The 24,499-nt window shown below is 43.7% G+C and overlaps 1 protein-coding gene across 1 annotated transcript; it reads right to left on the reverse strand.

The window, feature by feature from the left end:
- Positions 1–10,783: 10,783 nt before the first annotated feature.
- On the reverse strand, positions 10,784–11,955 carry LOC128327808 (ZAR1-like protein). Its single transcript, XM_053257076.1, has one exon. The coding sequence runs from the start codon at positions 11,953–11,955 to the stop codon at positions 10,966–10,968; it is 990 nt and encodes a 329-aa protein (XP_053113051.1). The 3' UTR covers positions 10,784–10,965.
- Between the last annotated feature and the right edge of the window lie 12,544 nt (positions 11,956–24,499).

The following is a 24,499-nucleotide window of genomic DNA, read 5'->3' on the forward strand; positions in this document are numbered from 1 at the left end:
CAGGAAACAGAGGGTAGGTATAAATGGAGAGTTTTCACAATGGATGGAAGTAAGAAGTGGGGTCCCCCAGGGATCTGTACTGGGTCCGGTGCTTTTTAATTTATTCATAAATGATCTAGAAGCAGGGGTAAGCAGCGATGTGGCCAAATTTGCAGATGATACCAAACTCTTCGGGGTAGTGAAAACCCAAACAGATTGTGAGCAGTTCCAAAAGGATCTCTCCAAACTGGGGGAGTGGGTGACAAAATGGCAAATGCAGTTCAATGTTAGCAAGTGTAAAGTGATGCACATTTGGACAAAAAACCCCAACTTCAAGTATATGCTGATGGGATCCGAGCTGTCAGTGACAGACCAGGAGAGGGATCTTGGGGTTGTGGTGGACAGCTCGTTGAAAGTGTTGACTCAATGTGCGGCAGCTGTGAAAAAGGCCAATTCCATGCTAGGGATCATTAGAAAGGGGATTGAAAATAAAACGGCTAACATTATAATGCCCTTATACAAAACTATGGTGCGACCACACTTGGAGTACTGCGTACAATTCTGGTCACCACATCTTAAAAAGGACATTGTTGAACTGGAGAAGGTACAGAAGAGGGCAACCAAGATGATCAGTGGCCTAGAGCACCTTTCTTATGAGGCAAGACTACAACACCTGGGGCTTTTTAGTTTAGAAAAAAGATGACTGCAGGGAGACATGATAGAGGTCTATAAAATCATGCATGGCATGGAGAAAGTGGAGAGAGAGAGATTCTTTTCCCTCTCACACAACACTAGAACCAGGGGTCACTCCATGAAATTGATTGCCAGGAGGTCTAGGACCAACAAACGGAAGTACTTTTTCACACAACGCATGATCCACTTGTGGAACTCTCTGCCACAGGATGTGGTAACAGCCAACAACCTGGATGGCTTTAAGAGGGGTTTGGATGACTTCATGGAGGAGAGGTCTATCAATGGCTACTAGTCGGAGGGCTGTGGGCCACCTCCAGCCTCAAGGGCAAGGTGCCTCTGAGTACCAGTTGTAGGGGAGTAATGGCAGGAGAGAGGGCACGCCCTCAACTCCTGTCTGTGGCTTCCAGCAGCATCTGGTGGGCCACTGTGCGAAACAGGATGCTGGACTAGATGGGCCTTGGGCCTGATTCAGCAGGGCTGTTCTTATGTTCTTATGACCGACAAAAGGGCCATTTGAGAAGATCTGACCCGATGGGATGTAACTGGATAGGAGAGGCAGGTCTGTAGGTAGACAGGCACCAAACCCCGCAAGGCTTTGGAGGTCAAAACCAGGACCTTAAATTGAACTCGGTAGCGAATAGGCAACAATTCAATGACTGCAGGAGAGGTGTTATCCTGTCATATTTTCTGGCACCCATGAGTAGGTGAGCCGCTGCATTCTGGACCCGTTGTAGCTTTTCAATCATCCTCAAAAGGTAACCCTAGATAGAGAGCATTACAATAATCTAAGCAGAAGATAACAAGGGCATGGGTCACTGTCGTTAATGCCTGCCGATCAAGGTAAGGGCGTAATTGGCAAATCAGATGAAGCTGGGCAATAGCACTTCTGGCCGCAGCCTCCACCTACTGTTCAGGCAGGAGGCGCGACTCCAAAAGGACCCCCAAATCATGAACAAGCTCCTTTGGGGACAGTGCCACCCCGTCTAGAACAGGGTTCACATCCAGCTGTTGGCTGGTATGAGGGCTGAGTAAAAGTAGTTCAGTCTTAGTGGGATTCAGTCTGAGCTTATTTTGATTCATCCAGACCTTAACAGCTTCCAGGCATCAAGTAAGCACAGAAACAGCATCCCCAGAGTAGTCTGGGATGGCAGTATAAAGCTGAGTATCATCAGCGTATTGATGACATCTCACCCCAAACTGGGAAATGACCTGACCCAGCAGCTCCATATAGATGTTAAATAGCACTTAGCAATAGCAATAGCACTTACATTTATATACCGCTCTATAGCCGAAGCTCTCTAAGCGGTTTACAATGATTTAGCATATTGCCCCCAACATTCTGGGTACTCATTTTACCGACCTCGGAAGGATGGAAGGCTGAGTCAACCTTGAGCCCCTGGTCAGGATCGAACTTGTAACCTTCTGGTTACAGGGCGGCAGTTTTACCACTGCGCCACCAGGGGCTCTTAAAGAGGAAAGGGGCAAGAACTGAACCCTGGAGAACTCCATAAAGGAGTGGCCATGGGTCAGAGCATCTGTCCTTAATGCATACTGACTGGTCACACCTGCAGGTAAGAACGGAACCACTGTAAGTCAGTGCCCCCAATGCCCAACCCACACAGGTGGTCAAGAAGGATAGCATGATCGATAGTGTCAAAAGCTGATATCCAGTCAAATGCTGTGTAAGGATTTGCCGAGATCGTGATTGATAGACGAAGCAAGTAAGCAAGATCCCTTCCCTTGAATCTCCTTGAATCTCTTTTCTTGGTGAGTTTTTCAAAGTTGGGAGGCAGGGCCCCTGCCAACCTATTTTAAGAATCACCTCCTATTTCTCACTCTTCCAAAAGTGGTGCTGTAGTTCTATTTAAAAGGGGTGAGTGGAAGAGACACTTTCTCCCGCATTTGATCCAGAAATGTAAAAGGGATGAGATGCATGGTAATAACTTCCCGAAAGTTGAAAGTGGGTGGGAGGAGTTTAGAGGATGTTGTGAGATCTCAGAGCAGCTGCTGTATCCACAGCAACGGATGTGGATTGATTCCAAATTAGGCTGTCAGCACTCGTCTTGTTTGAAGGAGGAGAGAATGGCACGCTTGTCGCTTTATAAACGGTCTCTTCTGGTTGTGCTAACAAAATATTTATCTCAAGCAATTTGCAAAAACCCTGAGAAGATTGATTGTGCTGTGCCTGACCTGGTAGGAGAGTCTTGTTTCCCCCCTCTTTGTAGGTGAAAGCTTTTCTCTTGTGTTAGTTGCTGTTTGTTGTGCTGGGGGAGTTGCACTTGGGTTTTCGGCTGCAAGAAAATGAAGAGCAACTTTTCCATTCCTTGGTGCAGCCTGATCCTGAGCACTTCTACTCAGAAGCAAGCCCCATTGAGCCCCATGGTTTGCTCCTAGTAGATGTGCACAGGATTGCAGCCATGCAGCCCCTACCAGTGTTTGTTTACTTGGAAGTAAGAAGTCCCTCTGGATTGAGTGCTTGTTCCTGAGTAAGTGTGATTGAACTGAGATTGTTCCCAGTCTCAGAGCAGCAGCAGGAAGAAGACATTCCCTCTCCCAGAAGCGCCCCCTGCAGACTTTCAACCCTTGCCCCCACCTCACACCCAGCACCTTCCCTTCTGGCTGCTGTACACTCACCATCCAGATCTCTAAAGTCAAAGCTGCATTCGGAGGGAAGGGACAGTCCTCGCAGAAACCTCTAGCCAGCTTCTCTAGGAAACTCCACTCCCTCGCCTTAATCCTCTGTTTGCCTCATCCCTCCACCCTCACCACGGGGAGGAGCATGCCTGGCTCAGGTTCAGCCACTTCTGCAGACAAGGGCTTCGCTGCATGCATGCCACCTTTCCTCCCAACTTGGGGTTGGCTTTTCCACGGCACCATTTTTCTCCCCAGCAGCAGCACATGCAGAGCTGAGTTTCACAGGCCTGTCGCCAGCCTCAAAATGTGTATGTGTGTGGCAGTGGGAGGGGGAATTATAGAAATCCCCAGTAATCTCTTTTCTTGCTCCTTCTGGACTTTTCAAATGTGTGTGGAGGGCGCCGACACATGCACCCACCAGCCAATGAGAGCCTGTCTGTGAGCCCTCACCAAAGCCAGAGAAGGCCAGCTAGATGGGGAAGGCAAAGACTACAAGGAGGGAGGGAGGGAGAGAGAGAGAGAGAATACCATCTCAGTCTGACGAAGGAATACAAAGGAAGGATCATTCGGAATAATGAAGGAAGCCTGGGTGGGCACTGGGGAGTCCTGTGACTTGCCTCTGGGGCCCCGAGACAACTGTCTCCCCTTGCCCAATTGTAGTTACACCATATATATATATATATATATATATATATATATATATATATATACACATACACACACACACACACACACACACACACACACACACACACACACATATGACCCATGGTCATCTTAAAAATCAACTGGAATTAGTAGAATAAAAAGAATCCTACAAGAGCTTAACAGTTGCTAGAAAATAATAAAGCATCAATCACATACAATACCAATCAAATACTTAACTAGCAATTGCTAACAATAAAATATAAATATAAATTAAACGTTCAGGAAGAACATATGCATGAAATAAAAAAACTGATGTAACCACATAGCATTAGAACAAAACTTCACCACCTTATATGTAATAGATGGAGATTGATCTGCCAGAAGATAAGAAACACAAAAAACCATGGTCAGCCAGGAAAACAAACAAATGGATATTAGAACAAATCAATCCAGAATTTTCATCCAAGGCACAAATGACCAGGTTCAAACTATCATAGTTCGGACACATTATGTGAAGACCCAGTTCCCTTGAGAAGTCCATAATGCTGGGGAAAGTTGAAGGAAAGAGAAGAAGAGGATGAGCAGCAGTGAGGTGGATGGACTCGATTACAACAGAAATGAATGCACCACTGAGAGACCTTAAAGGCCAAGTTGAAGACAGATCATCCCGGAGAGAATCTATTTATGTGGTCACTAAGAGTTGACACCTACTTGACAGGACCTAATCAAACAATCAATCAATCAATCAATCAATCAAAAATTATAAAACATACATACAATGTATCATAAGGCCATTCTATGATAGCTTCTTTTCTCCCTCTCATTTCTTCTTGCTGGGGCTGGAACCTCCGGAAGAGTCTAAGGACCTTCTTATTAAACTTTTACATTGCTACACAAATGCAAATAACCATTACGATATACATTTATTTCTCTTAGCATCAACTTTCCAACCAGCCCTGCTTACTCTCAGAATCTGACTAATACTATCCTACATAAAACTATTTACCCATTTTTTGAAAGGAAAGACCCTCTCCTCTTTATCTGAAATAAGGAAGCAAGTTCATAAAAGCAAAGGGTTTCTAAAATCTCCCTTTCTCCCTCTCATTTATTCTTGCTGGGGCTGAAACATCCAGAAGATTCTAAGGACCCTCTGAGCATGCTCCACTACCAATTAAGAAAGGGAGGGGAGATCACAACACCCTTTATTTGCCAAATTCAGGGAGCCTCTATTCAGGGGCTCATTCAGCAAGATTGGAGTGGGCCCAGAGACAAGATTTTAAAATGCGCCCCCTCACTGAAGCTCAGCTCATGAAGTAAATAAATCTTAAATGAGGCTGAACAGTGGTAACAAAAAGCATATATATAAAAACCTATGTGCCACAAGCAATCAATCAAAGTTTATTACGGTCTATGACCAGCACAACAAGTAGGAGGGAAGATACAATTAAATATAAATAACAGTTAAAAAAATAACATATCAACAGTCTAACCCACCAACAATATTATAACTGAAAGGTTATAAAGCAGCACTAATGTGCCACAATAGAACATCATCCTAAATTATTTTTAAAAAGGTTTTATAAACTGTGGACGATGCAAGTCATTTAATGAATGGTACTAGAGAAAGACATCCCGTTCTGGTAGCTCCAGGTCTTAAGACTCACATCAATTTCAGAGGATGAATACAACTGAAGGAAGCCTGGACAGGTGTGTGGTTGAGGGAGTCAGTCATGTGACTTGCCTCTGGGCCCCCCCCAAGGCAGTGGGCCCCAGACAACTGTCTCCCCTTGCCCTATTATAGTTACGCCCCTGCCTCTATTGTTAATCCACACCATAAGCTAACAATAATACTGGTAATAATGGTGGGGGTTACAAAAACATTTGCTCATCCCCGTTTTCCTGGATTGGGATTGTTTATATGATCCTCCTTCCTCATTATATATCTCCTATCTATAGAACCTGGGTCAGGCTTAATGAATGACCTTAGGTGACACTTTCCCTAGCTTTCCCCAGTAGCTAACATAACTGTTCACTTGATCATAAATGTCTTAGACAGCATTGCTGTTGAGGCATGACTCAAGAGGGACAGAGCAGAGAGCAATGTTTCCTCTGCATTTTTCTTAGGTAGTACAGTTATGTTTCTGTCCATTTACTTGTCACAAGATTGTATTTGCATTCTCTCTGAAGCACATAGCAACATTAGAGAAACATAATTAATGAGACGAACACTGCTGCTCTTGTAATTTTATTGCTGGTCTCCAGATATCAGCATTACTTAGCACATAAAATCAAGGAATATATGATTAAGTAGTGGGAATCTTAACACTTAAACAAATTATTGCACTCATTTTCAAAGAAAACCTTGAAATTTAAAGCTGCGGAGGTCTCTAAAGGATCTGAAGAAATAAATTAATGTCATAAAAGCAATACAAGCAAGTGATTTGGGATGATCTGTTGGTTAGAATATAACATCTAGATTCATCAACAGCAAAAGAATTCGCTCACTTTGCCTATGGCACAATGTTCTGTGTTACTTTTTCAATAAATACAGAAGAAAAAATTGTTCACGGCCAATCTTTGTTCATCTTAGTGTTCTCTCATTCTGTTATAATGGCAACTTAAACATTCTCTGAGTCAGTGTGATACAGAGCTACACTAGAATACAGAGTGAAGTATAGAGTGGATAACTCTTTACTGACATCAGTATGTTTTTCAATCACAATAATAGTAAGGAAACTGTTAACAAAGCAGTACAAAAATGAGAGTAAATTACCAGATGATCTTTTTGCAGGGACTGGGTCAACTTGTGTGATCTTTGAGATAATTGGGCTGTGTGACATTGACCTCTAGAAGAGCATATGACACTATTCTTTATTTCACTGTATTTTAAAAAGGCACAAGTCCCTCTGAGTGCATTGATCTAGCATGCTTTTTGAAATCATTACTTCCATTAAGTGCACATTCCATTGCATCCTTTCAAAGATGGCCCACATGTTCTGCAACTGTAGGAGGGTGGAAGTAGGACTGAGCCCTTGCAGGGAAGTTGTAGAGTAGCTTCTGCAGCAGAGCATACATGGAGGAGAGCAAGTAACCATTTCTTCTTCTCTCCCCTCCCTACAAAAGTCCTTTTGGCTTCCAGCACTAAGTCCCTGATGTTATGTTCTTTAGAAATTCTTTGAACAAACACAATTCTTTTACTGAAGATCTCTGTTGGGTGAGAGAGCTCTGCTTGCTTGTGTTTAGCACACACTCCCGCATGCCTCTGAGAATGCCTCTGCTCAGACAATTACAATCAACAATGAAACTAACAACTCTTAAAGGGACAGTGTACTATTCCCATACCTGAGTGGGAAACAAATTATTGCAGATTCTTGTTGTAGATCCGAAGCTAGAGTGTGATTGTTCTGGCACAGCTCACTGAGTCCCTGTAGTTTCCTGGAAGTCAGCATTCAGAAACATCCTCTGACAAAGCATCCTTGCTGCAGCTGGTGATTTCTGAACTGAAGCATGGTTGCTCCAATAGCACTCAATGGTGATAAGTGTCATCATTTGTAAAAGTATTATGCAGGCTGCAGGCTTCTGTGCATCTAACAGGAAGCTTCTATTTTTCTCCTTCACAGAAGTTGGATTACTGTCATGCTGACCTCATTTAAGTAGTTTAGTTTAGTTTGGAGGTGGCACTGAACCTGCCACCCTCAAACTAGCCCAAATTGAAAGGTAAGAACATAGCTGACATGCTGACTATAAAAAATACACACGTTCAGCAGTGCTTGTTCCTGACAAATGTTGTGGTGCAGAGCACATAGGGGAAGCTCAGGGACATATTTTGGGTGGCACATGTTGGAGATGGAGTTCTAGTGCATTGACCTTTTGCACCAACTATCCTAATGACCACTAGGGGCATTAGGAGTAGAAGTAGTTAGTGAGGGTCTCCTTACCTGTCCCTGTTTTGCCTCTACACTATGACTCCTGCCTTGACTCTTCAGGTACTTCCTGTGGAGAGCCAGTCTCTTCCTTTCCTCTTAGAGAGCATATGGAAACATCTCTCTCCCTACACATTCATTATGTAGCTGATAGATAGGACTAGGTATTTCCTATCTCAAATGTAGTTCACCAATAAATCTATTTAGTTTAGATTGTACAAATATCTCCATGCATGTTCTTTAAATAGCTGCAACAACTAAACGCAAAACTCTACTTTGTAACTGGAGTAGGTAGCTTCTTTTGGAGCTTTGCTAAATAATTACAAACTCCAACAGCACAAGCAGCTGTGGAAGGAAGGGGAGATTGTTTTCCCCGCATGTGCTGCTGCAGCACTGTTCTGGTATGCAACGATGTAGGGATATGCATGGAACCGGTATTCCCAGTTTGGCTTGAACCTGGAGTGGATTTGAACCACCCAAGGTGGCTCAGGCTCAATTGAGGAAGGGCTGGTTTTGGTCCAGGCATCGAGCTGAGCCACCTTGTGAGCCAGCTTGTGAGCCACCTAGAGGGGTATACTTGTATAGGGGAATCCAGTGAGGATAAAGTAAAGGCCTAAGATTAAATGACTTTCCCTATCAGTAAATACGAGGCAGGGGACTAATAAAGATACTTTTTACCTCTAAAATGTTCCTGGTTTGGGCCTCTTCGTACATGCAGAGGTCATTTATGTGACCTCCACACATGCACAGAGGCCATTTGAATCACCAATAGGGTGCAATTGTTCCGGCACAGAATCATGCCGAGATCAGCATCAGGCTGGTTTGATTCAATTTGGCTTACACACCCCTACACCAACGTTGCACCGGTGCTTCATTAGTTGGGCAATGTCTCCAAAATATGTCTTGACATATCATATAATATACCAAATTAGGGCCATTCACTCAGAGGAAACTTCGCCCTTTAAAAACAAAACAGCAGCCCTGAATAACCAATATCACATTGGTAACTACTTTTTTAAAATTAAAGGGCAATTTCAAAAACAGTTTTTTGATGTGTCTGAAATGCCAGCAATCTTTTCATGAAATCAGTTTCCACTAATTATCTTTTAAGGCGTATTCATCTGAATCTTTACAAAGTAACATGACATACATGGGTCTATTCATTATTATTATTTTTTAAAAAACTTATTTAGTTTAGTTACTTTTTGCTAGATATGGCTTCATTCTAATGAAAGTCAGCTCTTGTAAAATCTATTTAAAGAGAGATAGTCTGAAAAACAATCCATGACAATGCTCAATCAAAGGATCATTCTAATTTTGTGCTCATTAATGGCTAATCTCTTTATCAATCTCCTTGCTCAATTAGGCCCAATCTGACTGAAATGTGAATAGGAAGAGTCTGTATGGCATAGCTAGTTTAATGTTTGATTAATGTGACATTTGTTCTATTGAAAAGTATGCAAATAAAAACTAGTAGTTCTAAGTAGGACTAATGGAGCCTACTATACACTTCTTTTTAACATAGCAAATCTTACCTAAGCCTCCTCCAATGTACGACAAATTTGGTATGTATCTGACAGTAAGTACATTTTTATTTTTATTTTTATTTTATTGTTAAATTTACATACCGCCTTTCATTAAAACAATCCAAAGGCGGTTTACAGCAAAATTTAAAACACAAGTATAAAAACAATACAAAATACAAAGTACAAAGAGCACAAGCAGAGACAATCATATAAAAGCCTGAGTAAAAAGCCAAGATTTAACATGCTTTCAAGAAGCTGTGATGGAGACTGAGTAGCGAATAACTACCAAGAGAGCAGTCCAGAGTCTGGGGACAGCAACAGAAAAGGCCCTGTCCTGTGTGCACGACAACCGAGCCTCCTTCATTGTTGGCACCTGGAGCAGAGCCCACTCAGATGACCTCGTCAAGCAGGCAGCAACCCTTGGGAGCAGGTGGTCCCTCAGATATCCAGGGCCCAAGCCATTAAGGGCTTTAAAGGTCAAAACTAGCACCTTGAATTGGACCCGGAAACAAACTGGTAGCCAATGCAGCTCTCTCAAAATGGTTGTGATGTGCTCCTATCGGGCAGCTCCAGATAAAATCCTAGCTGCTGAATTTTGCACTAGCTGAAGTTTCGGGATATTTTTCAAGGGCAGCCCTAAGTATTATTATTATTATTATTTTTATTTTTACATTTATATCCCGCTCTTCCTCCAAGGAGCCCAGAGCGGTGTACTACATACTTGAGTTTCTCTTTCACAACAACCCTGTGAATTAGGTTAGGCTGAGAGAGAAGTGACTGGCCCAGAGTCACCCAGCTAGTCTCATGGCTGAATGGGGATTTGAACTCGGGTCTCCTCGGTCCTAGTCCAGCACTCTAACCACTACACCACGCTGGCACTCTAAGTAGAGTGCATTACAGTAATTCAGCCATGATGTGACTAAGGCATGGATAACTGTGGCCATATTTGCCTTCTCGAGAAAGGGACGCAGCTGGCACACTAGCCGAAGCTGTGCAAAGGCACGCCTTGCCACCGCCTCCACCTGAGCTTCCAAAAGCAGAGCCAGCTCCAGTAATACCCCAAGTTGCGTACCTGCTCCTTCAAGGGGAATGCAACCCCATCCAGAACCGGTAAAATCTCCTCATCCTGATTGGCTCTCCTACTGACCAACATTACTTCCATCTTGTCCGGATTCAATTTCAGTTTATTAGCCCACATCCAACCCATCACGGCCTCCAGCCCCCAATTCAGGACATCCACCACCTCCCTAGGATCAGGTGACAAGGAGAGATAGAGCTGAGTGTCATCCGCATATTGCTGACAACTCAGGCCAAGTCCCCGGATGACCTCTCCCAGCAGTGTCATGTAGATGTTAAACTGCATAGGCGACAACTTACAACTTAGAATTTAAGTTTTATTACAAGGTACACTGAAACAAAGAATACTTTCTAACCCTACAAAAATCTTTAATCCATTATCCAGTGCCAAGTCAGAAGCCTAAAGTCAGAGCCAGGTTATGAAACACGTAACAAAGTGCATAGTGCTAAGTGCAAGAACAGCTCAAGTTTGTCAGGACGATAGATTAGACAATGTATTTGAAGCTGTAGGTGTTGTCACAGGACAGTCTTTTGCCTTTGCAGCGACCACACAACTCTTGACGGTGGGGTCTCTTCAGGTCAATGTGCCTTTTCTTCTGGGGGCAGGAGCAACGGGTCTTTGAACAGATTTGGCACTGAATTGCTTCTACTTTGTAAGGATTGAAGCTCTTTTGGCATTTACGACAAAGCTGTTTAAAGTAAACCTTATTAGTTCCAGAAATGCACCATACATAAGCACTTTCCCATCTGGTCTTGCAGTCATTGCAGTGAAAGTAACCATATTTCTGTTCCAGGAACTGGAAAGTGGTTTTGCTCTCCCCAGCGACGCCTCCGCCGATGCCTCCGCCGACGCCCTCTGCTGCTTCACCCTGCAGCTGGGCAGACTTTTCCTCTGTGTTCTTCGGCAGCTCCTCGTCTTCAGCTGCCGCCTCTTCCTCTTCCTCCTCCTCCTTGGCGAGTGACTGTTTTGACGTGGGCGCTTCGCCCTGCAGCTCCTTGGGTTCCACCACTGCTTCGGGCAAGGTGAAGAGGTGGCGGCCCAAGACGGGCGAGTAGACGCCCGGCAGCGGCGGCTCCCAGCTGAAGCGCCCGAAGGGGCTTTGGGGCCGAACGGCTTGGAGCGGGCGGGAGCCGAGTGAGCACTGCACGGAAGCGTCCACCCGCGGGTTCACCAGCACGCCAATCTCTTTGGTGTTGGCTTTGCGGAGCCGCGGGGTGAGGCCTGGGCTGACCTGCGAGAGCAGCGCTTTCAGCTGTGCCCGCTTGTAGGTGTCCAGATAGTCCGGCGAGGCCAGCGACGGGGCTGATGAAGGGGCCAACTGGACCCCTCGGTAGAGGTTGGGGGTGCTCTTGCTCTGCTTCCAGCTAGGCTGCTTCTGCTTGGAGGGTGGCCTTGGGGCCACATTGTGGCTGGGAGTGAAGGTGCTCCCATAGCCCTGGTACACACTGTAGGGAGGGTAGACAAAGCGTTCCATGCATAGGCGACAAGACCGAACCATGTGGGACCCCACAGGCCAATGGCCATGGAGCCGAGCAGTAGTCCACCAACACCACCTTCTGGACCCTCTCCGCAAGAAAGGACCGGAACCAATGCAATGCAGTGACTCCAATTCCCATACTTGAGAGGCGGCCCAGAATGATATCATGGTAGATGGTATTAAAAGGCGCTGAGAGGTCCAGCAGAACCAACAGGGACACATTCCCTCTGTCTAGCACATGTGTTACAGAAGAGTGTTACCTAATCTTGAGTGGTTGCCATCTTAAAATAAAATGGCAGACCAGCAAAAAACCAAAAACATTGGGATACCCTCTGATTTTCTCACCATGTGCTGTGAATTTGGTTTGTATCAGACTGTAAAGACAAATATTAAAGGGGAACACACATGCACACACACAACACACAGCCTTCTTCCCTTTGGAAAGTAGGCCAAAAATTCCTTGAACTTGTAACAATACTCTCATAAAAGTAACCAGTTTCAGACAATGGGTGACATGAGGGAAACTATTCAAAGTAGTCCCATTAAATTAAAAAAACAAGTTGGGCATTCAATGCGACTACTTTGAGTAATTTTCTGTATTATGTCAGCAAATGTTTTGAACTCTTTTAGCCATGAAGCTGGGGGTGGTGGGGTGGGGGAGAGACATAAGAACGTCCCCGCTGGGTCAGGTCCAAGGCCCATCTAGTCCAGTGTCCTGTTTCACACAGTGGCCCACCAGATGGGCCTTCTCTCTTGCTGTTACTCCCTGGTAACTGGTATTCAGAGGCATCTTGCCTCTGAGGTTAGAGGTGGCCTATAGTCCTCAGAATAGTAGCTGTCTATAGACCTCTCCTCCATGAAGTTATCCAAACCCCTCTTAAAGCCATCCAGGTTGTTTGCTATCACCACATCTTGTGACAGAGAATTCCACAAGTTGATCTGGCGTTGTGTGAAAAAATAGTTCCTTTTGTTGGTCCTAAATTTCTTGGCAATAGGAAAATTCATCGGAATTTATAAACGTTTATAAATTCATTTATTTAGAAACAATTGGGCTGGGGGAATCCTTGAGAGCAACCAAAACTGATTAACATAGACAGAATTATGCCAGTAACCCTACAGGATATGATAACATTTTCTCTTTTATATCTAGGGGAGAAACACTTATTTGAATAAATCTTCGTTTATGATAGGTCTGAGGAAAATTATTTATAGTTGCCAACATGATGTGCAGCATTTCGCCTCTACAACGCTCTGCTCTGGGTCTGTTGCAGAGTTCTAAGGAAGACTTGACTTTGCTCCAAATGAGTTCTTCCCATTTGTTAACAATGAAGAAAACTGCAGAAGCACTGCTAGTTGTGCTATTCATTCAGAGCAGCATCCAGGCTTACTTAGGAATCCACAGAGGCCCCAAGACATAGTGTGACACAGCCATTATTATCTGCATCATGTGAGCCATTATTATTAATTATATTGTGAAAAACTGCCTTATAATTTAACTTGGCTGTCTTTGTGACATAGGTGACTATTATCATTTTACAGGTTGGGAGCTGTGGTTCAAAAAATGGCTTACATGATGCACAGTCCTGTGGAGCAATAAGGCTTTGCAATGGGGCTTCTGCAGACTTGAAAGTAAGCTCCAATGCAGTTCAGAACAAGCAGTAGCAACATTATTGCATTTATTCCAAAATTCACAAATGAAGAAAACTGCAGTAATACTGCTTGTGAAATCTCTTCTGATCAGGGCTTGCTTCTGAGTTTGTAGCAGCCTTGGGGTAGCACTTATGGCTCAGTACAACAGTGCATCATTTGAGTGATTAATTTCCTCAGGCCACTTAATCAGCTTACAGTTGATCAAGGATTTGAACTTAGTTCTTCCAGATTCAATCCAACACTCAGCTTTCTGATTAACTTCTGGAACTTTCACATTGTTCAGAACATTTTAAAAAATCAATTAAATCACAGAATTACATTGAAGTGAATTGTTAAAAATGGTACTTGGGACCATTTTAGACAATCTTCATTTACACAAATTCCACTGAAACAAATCTTTTCAAATTCCACAGTGATCCACTCTTAACCTGTACCTCAAAGCACTTCCTTTTGCTAACACAAGAGTTCTAAAGGAGGTGTTTAATTTCTCCTTGGAATCAACATGGAATCTTCATTATAATCTTGCATAAGGCATCAGTGTCACTTGCTTTATAATGTAACAAACAGTGTTTCTATATCTATGATAAAAATAATTTAATGTAGTCACCAACCTATATCTATTAAAGTATCTATTAAAATATCTACAGGAAAGTTAATCATAAATCATAGCAAAATCATTTATTTGCACAAAGCCTATAACTTTTCATTAACACAGTAATTGTTGTTTTTCTTCCCCCAAGGTCAATTCTTAACACATTAATACCCCATTGAAAAAATCTACCATCAAAATAAGAGCTAGTACTACTTAATTATTTTTTTATGAAGACAGAAAAGAACTTGTTAATAGCCATTTGACTTCAGTATAAACCAGGAGTCAAAGAAAGAGAGATAAGTAATTTTTCAGAAAGGAAATTAATATTCATTAGGCAATAAACTGCCTATAAAACTGATTTAAACATGAAATTTGACCCAGAAATTAAGAGAGATAATAGACCAAATAATACATGCTTTAGTAAAATTTGTAATACCATATTCATCAGTAGCACTACTTTTGTTAACCGGCCATGCAATTTGACTGAATAAGATCTTAAACATCTTTAACAACTAATTTATGGTGATTGTATGCTTCAAGATTAGTGATGAGCAAATTCCCCTCAGCTGGCTTCAAAAACAATACTTTCTAATGTGTTCCTGGAGAAAAAAAATGTCTAGGCTTTTCAGGAAAACTTGAAAAGGTAATTACAGAATGATTTGTAGAACATGATACAAGCATAACACTGGCTGACATCCTGACTAAATTACTCAACATACTACTCAGGAGGTACTTTAGGACTACTAAATTTCAATAGCACATTCTCTCTTAAATTCAGTCAGGATGTCAGCAGCCACTGTTTGCCTAGTGTAAGGACTTTGCTTAAGGATGTTGCATGAACTACTCTACTGGAAGATGTCACACAATCTCTAACACAACATGGGACACTACCATATTGTTTCACAACATGATGTTTCGCATCACATGCATGACCTGTAGCACAACACCTCTTATTAATTATTGCACAACACTTTATACCATCTTGTATATGTCACATAATTTATTTCTAATTGCACTTGTGCTTAAACTATGCAATGGCATGTGTTTTTTCATACTATGCAAGTGTAACACTAGTCTAGATCTTGTCCATAGTTCCCTCTACTTCCAAAATTGAACTGAGACAGAGAGAAAACTGCAATCCAATGCTCCCCAAGACAAAGTAACACACTTAGAGCCCTTACTTACAATTAGTGAGAAAACAGGGAGCACAGCTGCTAGCACATATTTCCCCACAGACTTCTCTCTTCCACTTTTCTCTTCCTGGGTGCGTGGATCAACTGCCGACATGGTTGCCAGTAGCTGTCAGCAGTCCAGAGGGATGAGGGATAGGAAGCAGCACCTTGCCACCTGACACTCCCCTAATGCACCATGCAAGTGTGCAGTGCATTGTGGGGATTCTGCCAATACCAGCTGGGTACCCTGCAGACTGCAAGAGGCTAAGGCTGGCAGACACACACACAAAATGAGGTTAAGAGAGCACTTGCTCTCTTTTTGCAGGTGGGTTTTACACGGCGGTGGCAGTCACTTGCCTCCCACTGCTTCTCACAAGCAGCCAAGAGCAGGCTTGGCTGCCTTAGCCCACTCTTGGCTGCTCATGAGAACAGCCTCTTAGGCTGCCTTTGGACGTAACTTAAGGAACTTAACATAACATAAGGGATGCTGCCTCCCAGGGGCGTATCTAGGGTGGGGCAGGCAGGGCACGTGCCCCGGGCGCCACTTGAAGGGGGCACCATTTTTTTAAATTAACCTTTTTTTAAAAAATGGCCACTGAAAACAAAATGGCCACTGCACATGCTCAAATGGCCTCTGTGAGGCCCTAGGCCATGCAAGGCCTCGCAGAGGCCATTTGAGAATGTGCGGTGGCCATTTTGTTTTCAGTGGCCATTTAAAAAAAAAAATTAAAAAATGGCCACCACCCATGCTCAAATGGTCCCTGCAAGGCCCTAAAGGCCAGCGGGGGGAGAGGGAACCTTTGCAGACTCCCGCCATGGCCTTTAGGAAGCCCCCTGAAGGGGCTACAGGTAAAAAAAATTAATTTAATATAATATAAGTCACTGTACACATATTCAGTTTGGCACTATGTACAGAGAATCAGGACTTGTGAATACTGAGCTGAAGCTTATGAGCTAGGATTGTATTCATTTGCTCTTACTTTGCTTCTTGTGATAAGTGAGTTAAATGTGATGGCTATTAATGGTGAGTTTGTCTTTGAATCTGTGTGAAATCCTTAGTATTAAGGCCCACTGGGAGTTTCTTGCTCTCTTTCTCTCATTTTAACTATCTTTCTGAAATATTAGAATATATTCCAAGCAGTGACACAATTTACTCTGCATTTTCAGAGTATCTGAGAAAAGTCAAATTCTCCATTATTTTTAAAACTTGTGTAATCGTGATGCTACAATGCACAGTAGACAATTAGGCAGGCACTTCTGTTTAGTTTTCCAAGTACACCTCCACATAGTATTTGGGTATTTCATGAGCCCCAGCGTACTGAAATTTGTAGTTTTCCAGCATTATTTTTGGTCTGGCTACGTCTACTGTGAAATAGTTTTTGAAATATTAAAAGATTAACTAGCTTGACTTGTATTTTTGAGCTGATAATATGGTAAAGTTATCAGAAAGATGGGTGTCAGATGTCTGGACAGGGGGCGCAATTTCAGTGCTTGCCCTGGGCGCTATTTTCCCTAGATACGCCTCTGCTGCCTCCAGCCTCAGCCTGCAAGAAGCCCTGCAGCAGAGGGAGAGACCACTGCTTCCCAGACAGCCCCAGGGTGAGAAACTGGGGTTGGCTGTCTGCTGCTGCTGAGTGCCTGCCTGCAGGAGAGGGAGAGGGTGAGACCATCTGCCAGTCCCCTGCCTGACCTGTGGAACTGTGGCCTCTGGCAGTGGCTGCTTTGCAAGTTCGGGGCCTAGGAGTGATTCAGCAGTCCCTGCTTTCCACCTGACCAGGGAGGTCATCTCTGGCCCTGTAAGGGACGCTGCCTGTGGTGGTGGTGGGCCCACCGCTGAAGGGGTCACCACCGAATGGGCAACACCAAAGTGGGTTGCTCCCTTGGGGGAACCACTTCAGGGGACAGCGAGGGCCAGGGCTAGGGCCAGGTCTCTTGGTCCAGGTATTTTTATGTGGTGGGCATTTAATAATGGGGCTTCTGTTTTAATTTGTACACATTTTATACATTTTATAATGTGTCTGGACTTACCTAGAGATGAGGAGACAAGGGGGCATGTCCACTGACTGTGGGGCGGCAATTCCGGTGTTGGTGGCAACAGAAGAAGTAATGTTGGCAGGTCAGCGGGCTGTTACAGAGGAAGGGGACTTGGAAATCTAATAGCTGTTTCCCCTTCCGACTGTCCTGCCAGCTCTTTGACCTTGAGGAGTAGTGCTGACCACCCTTGGAACCTCACCTTGCTCCTCTGTAATGCCATGTTGGTCCAGAACAAACCAGAAACCATCCATGATTTGATTCTGGATGAAGGCGCCGACCTGGTATGTATTACAGAGACCTGGTTGGGGAAGGCTGAGGGCCCAATGTGGTCCCAGCTTCTCCTTCCAGGGTACTCTGTTGAGGAACAGGTGAGGGACCGGGGGCAGGGAGGTGGAGCGGCTGTGGTCTATAATATCTCCCTTACCAGGATCCCTATTAGAGTGTCAGACCATATTGAATGTGTGCACTTCCATTTGGGGACTAGAGATAAAATGGGACTTCTGTTGATTTGCCGATCACCCTGCTGCTCAACAGAGTCCCTAACTGAACTGATGGACTTGGTCTCAGCTTTGGTGTTGGAATCCCCAGGCTTGTGGTGCTAAGAGACTTCAATGTTCATTTCAGTACCAGTTTGTCCGGGGTGGCTCAGGAGGAGTTCATAGCAGCCATGACGACTATGGGCCTATCTCAAGTAGTCTTGGGAACGATGCACATTGCAGGTCACACACTTGATTTGGTCTTTCACTCTGATGAGGGTGGTGTTGCGTGGGTGAGGACTCCTGTGATTTCTCCATTTTCGTGGACGGACCACCATCTGGTTAAGGTTGGACTCACAGTCATACCCTACCTTCGCAAGGGTGAGGGACCTATAAGGATGGTCCACCCGAAGAAGGTTATTGGATCCAATAGGATTTCAAGAAGACGTGGAGGGATTTAGTGTTGGCTCTGCCAGAGATCCTGTTGATGCTTTGGTGGAACACTGGAACAGCAAACTCACCGGGGCAGTGGACATGATTGCTTCTAAACGTCCTCTCCGACCCGCTTCAAAATTGGCCCCTTGGTATACAGAATAACTAAGGGGGCTGAAGCGGTGAGGTAGACGACTGGAGCGCAGGGGGAGAAAGTCTCAGCTTGAATCCAACAGAGTGCAACATAGAGCTTGTTTGAAGACCTATGCTCAGGCGATACATGCGGCAAAGAAGCAATTCTTTTCTGCCCATATTGCATCTGCAAGTTCACATCCAGAGGAGTTGTTCAGGGTTGTGAGAGGGCTATTATGTGCCCCTCATCTATTGAATTGGACTCTGGAACCATTGATTACCCACTGTGATGTGTTTAATGAATTCTTTGTGGGGGAAATCTCTCATATTTGGGCCGACTTAGATTCCATCTCCACAATTACTTCAGTGTCTGATGTGGAGATGCCCAGCAACTCCTCTTATGTGCTTAGGTGGATCAGTTCCAGTTTGAGACTCTTGAAGATGTGGACAAGCTGACTGGAATGTGGAACAAGCTCACCACCTGTCCTCTTGACCCTTGCCCGACATGGCTTACACTATCTGGCAGGGCGGTTGTTGTAGAAGGCCTAGTAGAGATTATAAATGTATCTCTGAGGGAAGGTAGGATGCCTCCTAGTCTTAAGGAGGCAATTATTAGACCGCTTCTGAAAAAGCCTACTTTGGATCCCTCAGAGCTGAGTAACTACAGGCCTGTCTCCAAACTTCGGTGGCTGGGCAAGATAATTGAGAGGGTGGTGGCCTCCCAGCTCCAGACAGTCTTGGAGGAAACTGATTATCTAGACCCATTTCAAACTGGCTTCTGGGCTGACTATGGGGTGGAGACTGCCTTGATCAGCCTGATGGATGATCTGCAACTGGGAATGAACAGAGGAAGTGTGACTCTATTGGTCCTTTTGGACCTCTCAGCGGCTTTCGATACTATCGACCATAGTATCCTTCTGGAGCATCTGAGGGGGTTGGGAGTGAGAGGCACTGCTCTGCAGTGGTTCTGCTCCTACCTCTCAGGCAGGTTCCAGATCGTGTCCCTTGGAGACTGTTGTTCTTCAAAATCTGAACTTTTGTATGGTGTCCCTCGGAGCTCCATATTGTCTCTGATGTTGTTTAACATCTACATGAAACTGCTGGGAGAGATCATCAAGAGATTTGGTGCAGGGTATTATCAGTATGCTGATGACACCCAAATCTATTTCTCCATGTCAGCATCATCAGGATAGGGCATAACCTCCCTAAATGCCTGTGGAGTTGGTAATGGGCTGCATGAGGGATAAGAAACGGAGACTGCATCCAGATATGATGGAGGTACTCATTGTGTGGGGTCGGAATTCAGGAGACAACTTTGATTTGCCTGTTCTGGATGGGGTCATACTTCCCCAGAAGGAACTGATACGCAGTCTGGGGGTGCTTCTGGATCCAAGTCCCTCCCTGGTGTCCCAGGTTGAGGAAATGGCCAGAAGTGCCTTCTAGCAGCTTCAGCTGATACACCACCTGCTTCCATTTCCTGAGACAGATGACCTCAAAACAGTAGTACATCTGCTGGTAACCTCCAGACTGGATCACTGCAATGCGCTCTATGTGGGGCTGCCTTTGTATGTAGTCTGGAAATTACAGTTGGTCCAGAATGCAGCAACAAGGCTAGTCTCTAGGTCATCTAGGAAAGACCATATTACTTCTGTATTGAAAGAGTTACACTGGCTGCCGATATGTTTCCGGGCAAAATACAAGGTGTTGGTTATAACCTATAAAGCCCTAAACACCTTGGGCCCTGGATATTTAAGAGAATGTTTTCTTTGTTATGAACCCCACCACCCATTGATATCATCAGGAGAGGTCCTTCTGCATTTGCCACCGGCTCGTCTGGTGGCTACTCAGGAACGGGCCTTCTGTGTTGCTGCCCCAAGACTTTAGCACACGAACCAAACAATTACCAGGGTTTGACTTCCAGCTCTAAAAACAGTTGCCAAAAAACAACTTGTTCAGGCATTAAAAGATATAAATGCTGCACTTGCAGAAATAACAACCAATAATTTACAAGAAACAAACCAACTAATGTACAGTGCAGCAACAATAACACAAGAACTCGGATATAAGATCAGTGGACCTGTAAAAAAAGAAAGTACTACATCACCAAAATGGAAGATTAGATTAGAAAATAAAATCTCCAGGCTTAGATCAGATGCTAGTAAATTGAAAGATATGAATGAAAGACAAGAAGCTGAAGAATGAAAACACCAAACAGTATCTGATCCAAAAATACTAACTGGAATCAAGGAAAATTAGAGAAGTCCTGGAAATAATAACACAACAAATAACAGCAGTGCCAAAGAAGATTAGCAGATACGAAAACAGAATTACACAACACAGGCAGAATCTCCAATTCCAGTCGAATCAGAGATGTTTCTACCAAAGCACATAAGGAGAAACTGCAAGAAACATAGAATCAACAAATAAAGAAGAAACAGTGCAATTCTGGGGGAAACTATGGGACAATCCAATAGATTATAATAAAAAAGCAGGCTGGATAAAAGAGGTCGAAAAATGTAACCAACAAATGCAAGATCTAATAATAACACCAGAATTAATAAGTGAAAAAGCAAAGAAAATTAAAAATTGGACTGCACCAGGCGACGATCAACTGCATGGCTTTTGGCTTAAACACATAACAAGCCTTCATAAACAACTATCAAAACAGTTCAATCACATTTTGCAAGGAGGTGATATTGAACAATGGCTAACAACTGGGAAAACTCATCTCATCATGAATGCTAAAATGTTTAGAAACAACTGGTGTCAGCAAAAACATTCAGATATTTATTAAAAAAGCAATGAGCAAGTGGAGTACACAGCTAACAATCAATGGCGAGACACTTGGACAAGTTAGCATTAGAAGAGGTATTTTCCAAGGGGACTCACTATTCCCTCTGTTGTTTGTAATCGCCATTACTCCACTTTCACAAATACTAAACAAAACAGGCCTTGGATACCAAATATCTCGTCAAATCAACCATCTGCTGTACATGGACGATCTGAAGTTGTATGGAAAGTCCCAGTCAGAAATCGAATCACTGCTAAACACTGTCCGTATATTCAGTAGCGATATAGCAATGGAGTTTGGACTAGACAAGTGTGCTGCATTAATAATGAACAGAGGAAAAATAAGAAAAACAGAAGGAATAGAACTGCTCAATGGAAGCAAGATCAAGAACCTGGAAGAGAAAGAACATTACAAATACTTGGGCATTCTCCAGGCTGACAACATTGGAAAAAATGAAGTGAATACATCAGGAGAGTTACATCAGGAGAGTTAGAAAAATCCTAAAGTCCAAACTCAATGGCGGGAACACCATACAAGCCATGAACACCTGGGCTATACCTGTTATCAGATACACTGCAGGAATAAAAGACTGGACCCAGGCAGAGCTAGAGACGCTAGATCGTAAGACCAAGAAAATAATGACCATCAATAATGACCATAAATCATGCTCTACACCCCCGCAGTGAAGTAGATAGGCTATACCTCCCTTGCAGCTCAGGTGGAAGAGGAATGCTGCAAGTCCATCAAACAGTAGAGGAGGAGAAAAGAGGCCCTGATGAATATATCAAGGACAGTGAAGAAGATGCACTTAAAATGGTCGAGAACAAGAAACTATTCAACACCAATGAAACAAAGCAGGCCTACAAGAAAGAACAAATCAAGAACCGAGCAGGACAATGGAAAAATAAGCCCCTGCATGGTCAATATTTGCACAATATAAGTGGAAAATCAGACATCATCAAGACCTGGCAATGGCTTGAGAATGGCAACTTGAAGAAAGAAACTGAGGGTTTAATACTGGCCGCGCAAGAACAGGCACTAAGAACAAATGCAATAAGAGCCAAAGTCGAAATATCAACAACAAACAGCAAGTGCCGCCTTTGTAAAGAAGCAGATGAAACAGTGGACCACCTAATCAGCTGTTGTAAAAAGATCGCACAGACTGACTACAAACAAAGGCATGACAAGGTAGCAGGGATGATACAATGGAACATCTGCAAAAAATACAAGCTACTTGTAGCCAAAAATTGGTGGGACCATAACATTGAAAAAGTTGTAGAAAATGAAGATGCAAAAATATTATGGGACTTCTGAAGACCTGTCTGACTGTGTAAATAAGTAAATAATAAAATTCAGCCATCCCAGGTCCTTGGGAAGGATCAATGTCTGGATAAAACAAACCAATCAATAACATCTGTCCAACTGTGTAAACAAACAGACAAACATCTGCCACATAATACACCAGATATAACTGTAGTCGAGAAGAAAGGAAAACAAGTTAAAATAATCAACATAGCAATACCAGGGGATAGCAGAATAGAAGAAAAAGCAATAGAAAAAATCACCAAATACAAAGATCTACAAATTGAAATTGAAAGGCTGTGGCAGAAAAAGACCAAAGTAATTCCAGTGGTAATTGGCACCCTAGGTGCAATTCCAAAAGACCTTGAAGAGCCCCTCAACACCATAGGGTCCACAGAAATCACCACCAGCCAATTACGAAAAGCAACTTTACTGGGAACAGCCTATATTCTGCGACGATATCTATAATAACAGCAACAACATTGATAATAAAATTCAGCCATCCCAGGTCCTTGGGAAGGACTTGATGTCTGGATAAAACAAACCAGTCAATAACACCTGTCTGACTGTGTAAATAAGTAAATAATAAAATTCAGCCATCCCAGGTCCTTGGGAAGGACTCGATGTCTGGATAAAACAAACCAATCAATAACAAATCTGTTCCTCAGAGTTTGTCTCTTTTGTAATTCTCCAATATAAAAGGCTCTACTTACACCGGTCATACATAGCCAGGAACAAGAGAAGATTTCATATCTGGATGCAAAATGGCAGCCCCACAAAACAAGGAACAATCAAGAGAGTTTATTCAAACAAAGAAGACATTGTATAAAAGACACTTTGTGTGGGGGTCATGTAGCATACAGAACATTAAAGAACTTTTGAGAATGTGCATACAATGCAGCTGGTTTTTAGCATTCATGTAGCTTCCACAAGAGTTTCAGCATGACTGAGGGCTTTTGTATTTAAGAACTTTTGCACAAGCCTCTATAGAACAGCTGGTTTTCGACACCTGGTCTACTGATGCCAACCAAACCTTTGAAAAATTCCCATTTATATTCAAAGCTGAAGGAACAGCCTTTGCATGCACACCCAGAAATAAAGAGATGGGACACGTTCACCTGGATTAAAGACATGAGCAGTATGGAGAGCCTAAAAGGGTTTTGTGGGGAGAGTGGGCTTCCCGATGCAAGGAAGCTTGTTGTAGCCTCCCAGTCGGGCGGCTACTCATGAGTTCCCATGGTGCAGAATCGCACTGTGGCAACACACGATCAGAGAAATAGGGTTAATGGATTGTGCACTCCGTAAACTTCATTTAATGTGTGTGTGTGGGGGGGGGGTTAAGTGGGCTTGCTGCTGGGAGCCACATAGCTCCCCTTGCTTCCCACAATCGGGAGAAATCGGGCTAGCCTTCCCTAGCCCAATTCTTGCTGATCGTGGGAATAGCTGCACTTTTTCACAATTCTGCCACCTAATATTCAGCTGTAATGTGGATGCCAAACACATGTTAATGTACCATCTGCTTGGCAAATGATTGCCTCGAGTTAGCTTAGGTGAGTTATCCCCAGAGTCATGCCTACTCCGATCTCATCTCTACCACACAACAACCTTGTTAAGGCAGTATGTTGATGTCATTCTCCAAGGCCCATGCCTCTATATGAATGAGGCAATCTCCATGGAAGTGTGATTTCTGCCCCACAAGTCCCAAAACCATGAGAGGCTTTTTCATACAAGTGCCTCATCTGCAGAGCAGTGCTTTGGGTTGCTCACCAATTTCTTGCTCAAGATCTATAAGATTCCCCTCAGATCCAGGTCTATGACTGACATTTTATACAGTGCTACAAGAGCAGAAGAAGGGCTTTGTCCTTGCATCGGGGCAAGACCCCAGGTGCACACAAGACTTGTACTGCACAGCACAGCATGGGCAAGAGAGGGAGGGGCAGTGATTTTGGCTCCTTTCCCC

The sequence above is a fragment of the Hemicordylus capensis genome, chromosome 5, assembly GCF_027244095.1.
Source record: "Hemicordylus capensis ecotype Gifberg chromosome 5, rHemCap1.1.pri, whole genome shotgun sequence".
Classification (NCBI taxonomy): Eukaryota; Metazoa; Chordata; class Lepidosauria; order Squamata; family Cordylidae; genus Hemicordylus; species Hemicordylus capensis.